Raw genomic sequence first — 12,131 nt, 5'->3', positions numbered from 1 at the left:
TGGTAATGTAAGTAGTTACATCATCAATGGGCTGCTGATGAACGTAACTCCTGTCTAACAGGAACTGTGTGGAAAAGCTGTCCCGGTTTGCCTTGTTGAACTTCCAGGTGAATCACTCTTGAGAGTTGGAGTTACTCATGTGTGTAATGAGCAAATGATTGGAAAGTGATCACTGTTTAGCAGATCGTTTATCACTGACCATGTCATACTTGAAAAAATTGATGGTGAGCAGATTGATAAGTTTATTGCAGAGGTAGATCCTGCAGGTAGGCGAATATAGATGGGAGATCCATAGTTTAGTATATAGTTAGGTTGTTATTATTCATGTTTCGATCAATTTGCCTCTTGTGTCCATCATAGTTGATCCCCATAATGGATGATGGCCACAGAAGTCAACAAAAAGGCAGATTGGAGATGGGAGTTGCATAATAAAATTATCAGGTTCTGTATTGGAAAATGGTTGAGAAGATGGAATATATATATAGGAGCTAAGGTTATTGATATACTGATTGAAATACATGCTGCATGGCTTCCAGACTAATTTTTAACTGAGTGTGTCTGGAGGGTATATTTGATTTCACAAGTACAGCTATTCCTCTGCAGGCGTAAGACTCTGAGATCCTCTTTTCTATACATCATATACATGTGTAATTTGTAAAGTTTGGTGTAGCTTGTAATGATAAGAAATTTTCCTGAAGACATACTCCTTTGGATTGAATTGAATTGAATTAGTAAATCTCTTAAGTTGTCAGAATTGCTGCTTAGTCCTCTGCAGTTCCACTGCATCATATTAGACATTATTTAGGTTTAGTTGTGGCAGAATGGTCTCTGATTGTCTTTTGAAAGTGAAGCATTTCTGTCTGTCTTGTTTTATTTCCATGGTGTCATTTTTAATCCATGGTCCATGTCATTTGCATGGAGTTCTAAAATGGGCTCATCATTATCTAAAAATTCATCTATATCTATACTGTTATTAGGAGATTCCATTTTACTTGACCCTGTGTAAGTTTGTTTTTTGTCAAATGGAACTGATGGAGTATCATTAGGGATGCTGATTGGGGTATTAGGGGTATTTTCTTTGGAGGAATATATTTTTTAGACGTTGAAATCATAGATTTCACCTAGTTCGCTAGAGAGATGTTAGGCAGAACAGATACATCCATTTGTGCTGCAGTAGAAACAAAGTTTTTAATGCAAGCTGCATAGGAACGACTACTAGGTATGCTCAATATAACTTGCCTACGTGCCTCAGGAAACATGACCTTATTTTCTATTTTGTATTTTATTTCCTGATATCCATAGTTCACAAATTTTAGAAAAGTCTGGGTGGCTTCCTTTGCAGTTTGGACAAACAGGGGTTGTGACCAAAAAACCTGCTTGAGTATCCAGCTTTAATTGAGGATGGTAAGTCTGAAGTGCTGAATGTTAAAATGATGGATCTAGTTGGAAAGAGATTCCATCTTGTTTAGTCATGATCCATTTCACATTTACTACTTTTTTGACTGTTGAGTTCCTGGAGTAGTTCTTTTGAGACTATAATTAAGTCCCACTCACTAATGACATATTTTGATGAATTGAAGGTTTTGTGGGGAGTAACTGATACTGGCAACCCACCAAATGTTGTCTTTAACAGCTGTGCAGAATATTTTGAGGTGGCTGTTTCAATGAAGGTCTCCAGATTGTAGTCTTTTCATAATTTTTTGTGATTTAATAATAGATTCCAAATATTTTTGAATCAAAAATGGGGATAATTTGCTCTGGTTGGGTGGATAGAGAATGTATTACCAGGAAATTTGGTATGTCATCATGACACGGTGCTTCTCTTCGAAGCCTTTTAGATTGATTGGCGTCATGGTTGATGTCAGACGTTTCTGGTCTTGAGCTTGAAGGTTCTAAAGGTGGATAACTCTTTGTATCCATGATGGCTCTTTTGGCTCTGGGGGTTTATCATTACCACCCAGGTTACCGGCCCGTGGGAGGTAGGAGCGTGCCGCTTGGTGGCCAAGCATAGAGGTTGGTACAGTTAGTAAGACTAATTAAATTAAAGAAAAGGGTATTTACCTTCTTCTGGACTTTCTTCTTAGTGCTTTTAAGAAAATAGAGCTACTTAACAGAAAAGTTTAATAAGTAAGAGAGAAAACAAAACAAGGAAAGCTCAGTAGCAGGAAAACTCTTTAAATGCACAAGAATCGCTTGGCAATGGAAACCCTTAGAACCCAGGGCCCAGACCTCTTGACAAGAAATGTTCAGCTCAGTTTTCGGATTTCTTTCTCTTCCTTCTACCACTGGCATGTTCTGTACAAACTGCCAAGGTGCTCTCCTTGGCAATTTGTACAGACTGGCTTTGATGCTGAACCTCCTTGCTCTCGTAGTCTTTGCCACCAAATAGAGCATAGGCAGGATTCAGCCTGCCTTGATGAAACTTGGAGACTGTATGGTGTTGAATGTGTAAGGCCAACTGGAGTAGAAACAAACTTCCCATCCTTGCACCTTCTTCAGAAATATGAAGCTCCCACTCTGATTTAACACCATGTGAAGAGTTCAGAGTTTTATGTGGAGTTAAGGAGACATATTTCTCCTTGATGTGGCTCTCAGGATTTGCTGGGAACGTTTTGGATATCAAGATTCAAGAACGTTTTGGATATCTAGGAAGCCCCATTAATGGAGTGTTTTTACATATTTTGGAGATTCTGCCAACCATTCTAATCCTTTTCTGGATGAAGAAAGGTAACATTTTGCCAATTGCATGCTCTCCATTGGAATGGAGAATGAGGAAAAGTGGTGTCACTAATGGCAGTATATCTTCAGTTCTAGGGTTTTTTTTTTTTTTTTTTTAACAGAGGTATTGTCTATATCATTTGATTGATTAGGTTGGGGTCTTGTTTGGGCCCTCCAGAAAAAATAGGATTTATATAGGAGTTATTGGAATGCAATTGGGCTCACCAGCAAGAACCACCCACCTGCTAACTGATCCCAGTCGAGCTCGTCCAGGCCCTCCCATCTTGTTCAAGCAGGAGTCAGAGTGGTGTACAGTAAACCCCTGCTATTCGCAGTGGTTACGTTCCTGAGAAATGTCGCGAATACCGAAAACGCGAATACTGAGTTATGGCTCCCAGGTATGCTCAATATAACTTGCCTACGTGCCTCAGGAAACATGACCTTATTTTCTATTTTGTATTTTATTTCCAAAGTATGAATTATATAAGAAAAACTAGTCTAAAATTTTGTCTATGTATGTGTTGTATGTACCTTCATAATATGACCATTAGAAATGCAAGCATATGACATCGAAATGAAAATAAGAAACAATTTAATATTAAATGTAATATTTATTCGAAATTTCAAACAAATCTTTCAAACCAGCGCCTTTGCTAGCTAAAAAACGTATCCCGCCAGTTGCTATCACCAGTTTCGCTAAAGTGTTGATAAAGGAGTTTTGCCTTTTCACGAATGATGAGTGAACTTAAAGGAATTTTATTTTGAGTTCAGTCTTCTATCCACAGATTTAAAGCTTTTTCCATTTTTTCTAATTTAACATTACGAGTTACAGAGCAAATTTTTGAAGCAATTAACACGTTTTCACGGTCACTACGGCGGATTTCTTGATTGATCGTACCGTTGACTCATTGATTTTATAATGTTTTGCCACTGAGGAGACACTTTCACCATTAAAAATTTTGTCTAATAACTCAATTTTATTCGCTAATGTCATCACGTTCTCTGATCTTTTCACATTTCTCTTATTATTCGTAGCCATATTTTTGTACGGGTTAGAAAGAACTTGTCCACAATAAAGTCACTTTCTTCCATTAACACACTGGAAAAAGTCTGTTTTACACTGCAAAACGGTAGATTTATCACTTTTGTAAGCATATCAATTTATAAATTGATAAATTTATTCAATTTATAAGCATATAAATTAAAAGCAAACGACGAAACCTTCCACGACAAGCGCATAACACATACTGAACAAGGATTAGCAAGAAACATCCACGCTCGCGATTTTGTCACAGTTGAGCGCTGTTTTGACTGGGAAAGATAATTTTAGCCACGCCCATGTTTTTTATGGCGGAAAATATTCACGGCGCTTTAAAATTCACATTTTTCTAGGTTTCATTTTATATTAAATCAGCGATCGCGAATACGCGAAACCGCGAATACAGATACCGCAAATAGCGGGAGTTTACTGTATTAGTCCCCAACCCACCAGATACCTCCCCTTTTCGAGTTTCCACAGGTCACAGCACATAACTGCACATGCCAGATTCCAATGATATAACCCTGGAATCAAGGTATGGACATTAGCATCACTGAGATACAATCTGGAAGCCAAACAGCATTACTTGGAAGTCCCCCTCACCATCTACATGTGCCCATGTTGAGGGTTTCCTGCAGATAAAGACATATTAGAATGCACTGCTTTCAATTAATGAATAAATGGATCATCCTACTGTTACAAAGTCCTCAATCCCACTTTTCTAGGGTGTCCATTATTTAGTTTAACTGTACATAGCTGCCAACTTTTGACTTTAAAAAAGCTGGAGATCAGGCATTTGTAATTAGGAAGAAATCAGGTTTTTGCAAAAAAGCATGAAAAAAAGCACCGAAAAAATGGAAGGAAAACAGGAGATTTTTTAGAAAAACAGGATTTTTTAACATCTACAATGCAGATATTTTATGTTAAAATACTGGCATAATGATTGTTTATCATATGGCAATGTTTAAAAGCATAAACATTAGCTTAACTAACATTTTTCCATCTGTGGATTCCTGTTTGGATTAAAAAGTAAATGGTAAACTGCAGCCATTATCAATCCACTGCAGGATGGAAGCCTCTTCAACAGTTCATGTTGAGGGAAATGGACCATAATCTGCCATGCTGGTACACAGCGGGTTGGCAGATCAACCGTATTTAGCAGTCAGGGGCTTGAATCACGGTCTACTCAAAGAGTCTGTGCTATTGCACTCCCGCTCCTGATCATTTGGCCACGAAAGCCTTTAAAAGGCTTGTTTGGATTATTAGACATCAACTGATTTTGATTGCTTCAAAAAAGATATTGCTGCAGATTTGCCCTCTTAAGAAATGCTGAGTCAAAGTTACGCTGATAATAACTGACTCACTCTCCAGACTAGGCTGTCAAGAACATTTCCAATCTTTAGCAAAAAGAGATCTCAACATAGTTTTTTTGTTTATCTGATCTGGCTGAACATTCTCTCCCACACAGCACTGCTATGAGGAATTGTTAGAATGCCAAGCATGACTTTGAATAATCTGTTATATTTAAACTTCCTTGTGCACTTGTTTGTTTCCTATCCAAGGATCACTGTACATCCATTCTTTCTTCCTTCAAAATAGTGGCTGATAGATACTGACACTAACAGAAATGATGCTGCAAAACGTTTATTGCTTCATCTATTTCTTTATCTTTAATGACACAAGAAATACCGGTAATTTGTCCACAAAAACTTTAAAATGATGCACTACCAACTGATGAAATTTTGTACTACCTCTGCATTTATAAGAACATCATTATTCAATGGGAACTTTTGTGCACCATCTATTCACATGTAGCCAAGAAGTGCTTCCTCAATGAGCAAAAGAACAGAATCTTCTCCTCGTGTTTTAGACTTTCCATTCCTGGCAATAGAAATGACTGCTATGAGGAAAATTGACTAGGTCAGAGACATGTTAATAAATCATCAAAATGGTAATGAAAGATTTGAAAACTGTTGGTAAAATAAATTTGCACAAACCACTCCTCAACATCTAGGAGTAATGATCTCTATATATGAATGTGAGGTGTGTTGGATTAAAGAGCTATGTTTGGATTTTTAAACGTTGGCATAACATTTAAAAGAAACAAGCAAATTGCATCGTTCAAACTAGAAGAGAGAAACATGAACAGACTTCATGGGTGAAGAAACAATGCCCAGAATTATCAGCTTACTTGTTCGTTTAGGATTGCTTTTACTATAATTCTGGAATTCGGAAGTTCTTTTTCTTGAGTTTGTCAATTTGTCCTCTTTTGAAACTTTTGAGTCACAAACTGGATTTGAACATAGGTCATTGCCACCCAGTAGTGACTGCTTGTTGTACTTTTCAGTTGGGTAATTCTGAAAAGTGCTGATATCAATTTTCTCACCACACTTTTAAACTCTTCATTAAACAGACTTGTCAAAGGTTACTACTGTTCTACCAGCCTAGCTTCAAAATCTATTTTTAATTTAGTAGCATGAACTAGTTGAAACTCTTTAAATCTCTCTTTCCGTTTATCATTTCTCTCTAAAAAGTAGTAAATTTCCATCAAGTGTTGATCTCTATATATCTTTCTACTTTCATAGAAAGGCATGCAGCTCCCTTTCTCCGCACACAAATTAAGATGACAGGGACAGCCTATTACCACCACCAAGTGCCCTATCTCCTCTTTTAATACCCTTGCTACTACATCTTTTACCATAACACATGCATTAACAATCATAACTACCAAAGACAGTGTTTTTTTAGGGAATCCTACATAGTTTCGGGTTGTTCAGAAGATTATGTCCGCTGTTATATCCTGCTGGCATCAAGAGAAATCTGCTTTTGATTTTACATTTTTTTTTTTTTTTTTTTTATTACACAAAAGGTAGCCCCAATAATAGCTTGTAATCAAATAGCTTAGAAACATTTGCCATCTACAGCAATCAAAAATGGCCTATTTTTCAGAGCCATCACTATTACTTCTTTCCCAATAATGCCTTTGTTTTTGTTCTTCCATAACCTTTTTTTTTTTTGTTATTTTACTATCAGGAAAGATATTTCTGAACTACATACCTGTATGATCAGCACAACTCTGAGGAAGATTAGATTATTCTATGACAAAATATACAAATAAACATATGGAATACAAGACATCACTAGCATGAAATGCAACAAAAAATAAAGATAATGTTGTCGTTATGCTTATTTGTTTGTAAGTGTCCATTAACATTACATTTCCCAATGCTTGAAATTGAAACATCACATCTACACAGTACACCAGGAATATGTGTTACCTTTTCCAGATTTCCCAATACATTTTTCAGAAAATCTTGAATATATTCTTTCTAAAATTGTACATCATAATTTCTTTGGCATCTTGCTGAAAAGTTCTTAATTAGTTTTGCACCCACATATCTGTTCACTGAAATATCACCAATTACAATGAATAATGCTATTATAATGTGTTTCTATTTTGCAATGTGGGCTACTGCAGTCCACCTGACAACAAATTCATTAGCAAAATTAAACAGAAATTCACAAAAAAATTCAATTTTAATTCGCATCCGTTGGGGGACATACCTACCCCAACTGGGTTCAACAAATAAATTCTATAATTTTTACTCTATCTAGAGAGCTGAAACTTGCTATATCTGGAGCCAGAACTGTTTTCTTCGATTTTCCCACTTCAATTTTCAGAAATTTCTATTCAATTTCATGCAAATGACAAAAATGTGACATCCAGTGCGCATTTTTTTTAAGCCTTTCAGTTTTTTTTTTTATCCCCGCCCTAACTAGCCTACAGCTTATGAAACACGATACTTCATTCATTTGTTGTTTTAGAGATGGCACGTGCCCCTGTTTACAGAGGGGAGTTTTGTTTATGGAGTGAAGCATGAGAACACTTTGCTCCGGCACTGCTTCAGTTTTCCATTTATTTTTATAAAAAAAAAAAAAAGGACAAACGCAAGCTACTGTTTGTTTTATTAGAAACAAACAAAGCAAAACAGCAGTAACAATTGTTTCTAAAAAGCAAAAAGAGTGTATTTCCTTTCTTCAATGTGTATTGCACCTACTAACAGAAAATCAAGGAATCTATTGGAAGCTACACTGGAAACGGTAAAACTAGTGTAAAACCGATAACACTGAAATGCAGATTTGATATTAAAAAAAGTTTGCTCTATTGTAATTGTTTTTAGGGAACAATATCGAAACTGCAGTTTCCTGTTATTTGATCTTCTAATGAAATTTCTGAAATTTCAAAAAAAATATTTCTGCTGATAACTACGTTATATATTTTGAAAAATGGTGTGCAAAAGAAGAAAATGAAATCATCCACTATGAATAATGGATTGTTTTTTTGAAATATGTATTGTTCACAAAACTGCAATGTTTGCAAACAATACAAAGCTACAAAGCTAATGTATTACAGCTAATGGGCTGTTCAAAATGTACTGTTAGAAAATATTTCCTTGGTATCCATTTGATGTTATCACAAAGGGAGAAATTCTGTTTTAGTACACAAGCCAAATAAATTCACCATCCATGGTCATATGCTGTTCCAAGCTGCAATAAAGATATACCCCATTGAAAAATACATTTACTCCCTATCGCTTCTTTTGTTTTACTGTGGGAAGGTTATTTCACATGATCAAGCTGGTGACTGCTAAATGCAGTGCTGTTTCTTGTATTCTCTCTCTATATTGGGATCTCCTCTAACCATGTAGTCGTCTCGAAGTATAAACAGAAAATTTGTTTGTCGAAATGCTGCCCACCAATGGCACCAATTATCAACTCTTTTACAGTCCTAATTTATATTGTGTTCAGATAATCTGCTTTTGGAAAATTCACAAGTGCTACATTAATTATGGGCAAAAACCGTTTCCCTCACCATAACAAATTACTTTAGATACATTAAAGGACTACTACTGGTGATTTTACTGGAAGGAAGTTTACACAATAAAACATCTGTACAAGGCGAAAACATGCAGTCACTCAAAAGAAAGTAACCATAGTCATTTGTATTGAAGAACAAGCTATACAGAGACATTTGAAATTTATAATGCAGTTCACTTGCTAATATTTCCAGAGGAATTATTGACAAGTACATGTTAGCAGCAGAAAATGTTCTCCACTACCCACACAATAACGAATTATTTTATCATTTATAATGCAGAAATATTTTCTGAAAATATCATTAGAAGATAAAACATACATTCAGAAAACGTCCTGCACCGATATTGTTGGCTACAGCAATTATGTAAAGCAATAAAGCAAAACATTGTAACATATTATAAAATAATGCAAAATATTGTAACATATTGTAAAATAATGCAAAATATTGTTAGAAAGTAAAAATGCAAAATATTGTAATAGGGCAATAATGCAAAATATTGTTCCCTTAAACAATTACAGTAAAGCAAAGTTAGATAGTATGAACCAGAGCTGTAATGCTCAATATGTTTTACATTGATATCAATATTTGTAAAATAATAAGAGGAGTTTATCTCAATATAGTACATAGAACACTTCCATATTATACTCTACAGAAATTAAAATGGAAAAAATCAAAAAACTTATTAGAGTAACAAATAGTTTAAAAAATGATTAAAAATCAATTTAACACAATTAAAAATAAGAAAATTAATTAAAAGAATTTTTTTGTTAAAATTCTTTTAATTAATTTTCTTATTTTTAATTGTGTTAAATTGATTTTTAATTATTTTTTAAACTATTTGTTACTCTAATATAAGTTTTTCGATTTTTTTGTTTTAATTTCTGGAGAGTATCATACGGAAGTGTTCTACGTACTATATTGAGGTAAACTCCTCTTATAATTTTACGAAGTAAAGTAAAGTGTTTTTTTTTATCAAATGTGCACCAGACCAAAATCAGACTTATTTGAACTTCAGCATCTGTGATGAAACGTCCAGCACACCGATATTGTTTGCTACAGCATTATGTAAAACAATAATTAGCAATAGCATTCGTAGAGCCATATGATGCAAGAAAGCAAGCTTATGCATCAGCCAAAAAAAAAAAAAAAAAAAACACACTCCCATTTCATCCCTCCGTTCGTTCCAAATACCTGTCCAGCTCAGCCTTAAATTTATTTAGGCTATCAACTTCCACAACAAAGGATGGAAGTCTGTTCCACCAACGAACTACCCACTGACTAAAGGCAAACTTCCACACATCTATCCTACATCTGTCTTTTCTCAATTTGAATTTATGCCCTCTCAGGTGATTTATTCTGAGCAAGAGGAAGAATCCCATCGGCATTGAGCATGCTCAAACCATGTCATGTGTCGATTATCTTCTTATCGCTGTTTTCCTCGAAAATTTAAAATAAACCCGCGGTGCTGTTTGGGAACCATTGGTCTAGACACATCTCTGAACAGTCCAGGTTATGTGACCATCCTTGCAGACCATCAGTATCCATTCATGGTCAACATGCATCCACTGGGCAATGGACTCTTCCAGCAGGACAATGTGTCTCCCCACAGAGCCATGGTGACTAGAAAATGGTTTGAAGAGCATCCCACAGATTTTACCCCATGGAATGGCCTCCCTTCACCAGACATGAACCCTGTGGAGCATCTTTGGTATGCTGTGGAAAGGTCCTTTAGATCCTCCACCCAGGAATGTGACGGAATTACGGACAGCAGTGCAGCAAGCTCGGATGGAAATACCTGTGGAACACTTTCGTGAACTAGTGGACTCAATGCCTCGCCACTGCCCTTATCAGAGCAAGAGGTGAGCCTACCTGTTACTTGGTAGGTATCCCATTATTTCTGTCCACTCAGTGAATATTACGCCAGAGAAGGGGGCTCAATAGAAAAGATAGATTCTCCATCATAAATCCAGAGTTAGCAGCTATGCTTATATAATCTAACTGTTTCTACTTTGAATGTTTCTTTTCGGGAAGAACAGCTTCCCATATCCACTTTTTTTCTAACAGAGTTCTGAGACCAATTATTCTTATTTTAATTTTTTCATCTACATTCATTTTGTAGTAATAGCTGGAATCTATTAAGCTGTTCTCTCTTTATATCTCATGCAGCATCAGAGGTCAGAATTATTCCACTGTATGGTACTGTACATTGATCCTATTTTGCATACACTAACGGAAAAATGGAATGCAAATTACAACAAAAGTTTCAAATTATTTGGACAATAAGTATTGCTCACATGTTCATGTGTCAAAATAATTGTTTTATGTCAAATGATACACGTGCAATGAAACACACACACTGATATAAAATAGAAGATTTGACCCTGCTGTTCAAAAATTATGTTTATATGTGCATACCTGTGTCACAATGACTGGTGCTGCTCCCTGTGTCACATGACCAATGTGATCTATCAGAGAATCTCTCAGGGAAGTGTGGGATTCAGCTGGGAGTTCATGGAATGCATACTGGATCTATACAATACAAAGGAAATAATGTTGAGAAATAAGTATTTACATGGGCAATATGAGAAATTATAGTGTTCTTAAAATACCGTGATTGTTAGACTAAATTCCAAATAGCAAATCCTTAATGTATGGTACTTACCTCATACAATCTGCAATAGTTATTAGGGTGAAATGGTGGCTAAATTTTGGGTTGAATAATTAAATTAGTAAATTAAAAAGGGAGATAAAAAATAAATTAATTTAATTTGACAGAATTTAAAATAAGCGCAAAGAGGCAGAAGTGCACAACTCCGTCCCTGGTTGTCATGAAGGAAAGTTAATTAAAAAACTCTGAGTAATATAAAACCGATAAGGCCAATAATCCTAACGATGGACTTTCATTTAATTAAAAACGTCTTCAGTTGGCAAAGTTGAGTAGAGAGTGAGCGCATGCTGTATTTAAAAGAAATATATATACTCCCATGATGCTCTTTGGAACATGTGGGAATATCAAATGTGAGAGATTCCAGACCGGGGAAAGACTGAAGGGGAGTTTTGCATTTATGATGTTAAGATATACAAAAATTAAGTAATATCTCAGATATCGTAATACAAAAAGCAGACAAAGGCGACATGATCGTAATTTTAGACAAAAGCATCTATACAAAAAAAATGGAACAGATTCTGACTGACCAAGACACATACAAAATTGATAATAACTATAATATTTCCAAACTAAAAAACAAACTTGATATAATCTTAAGGAGACTCAGACAAAACAAAGAAATCAATTTATATACACTACAACAGATAGGAATTCGTAACAACATTCTTTCTCACATGTTTGGTTTTTTTTTTTTTTTTTTTTTTTTTTGATTTGGTAGTTGTTGGCGCATCGGCTTCTGTGGCCATATTGCACCTCCCAAGGTTTTTGCAGTACTTTGATCCAAGCCCGAGGCGGGGATCCAAGCCCGAGGCGGGAATCGAACCCGC

The 12,131-nt window shown here is 35.5% G+C and overlaps 1 protein-coding gene across 2 annotated transcripts in view; it reads right to left on the bottom strand.

Moving 5' to 3' along the window:
* Positions 1-12,131, bottom strand: part of LOC150074954 (transportin-3-like) — a 742,971-nt gene that overhangs the window by 672,617 nt on the left and 58,223 nt on the right. For both annotated transcript variants that reach the window (XM_090388987.1, XM_090388988.1), the window contains one exon: positions 11,052-11,165. In XM_090388987.1, the coding sequence (XP_090245113.1) occupies positions 11,052-11,165 (114 nt within the window). The remainder of the gene's footprint in view (positions 1-11,051; positions 11,166-12,131) is intronic.

This window comes from Mastigoproctus giganteus, chromosome 14, assembly GCF_048544385.1.
Source record: "Mastigoproctus giganteus isolate SK-2022 chromosome 14, ASM4854438v1, whole genome shotgun sequence".
Taxonomy (NCBI): Eukaryota; Metazoa; Arthropoda; class Arachnida; order Uropygi; family Thelyphonidae; genus Mastigoproctus; species Mastigoproctus giganteus.
The sequence above is the reverse complement of the archived record's forward strand: the minus strand, read 5'-3'. Positions and strand labels throughout refer to the sequence as shown.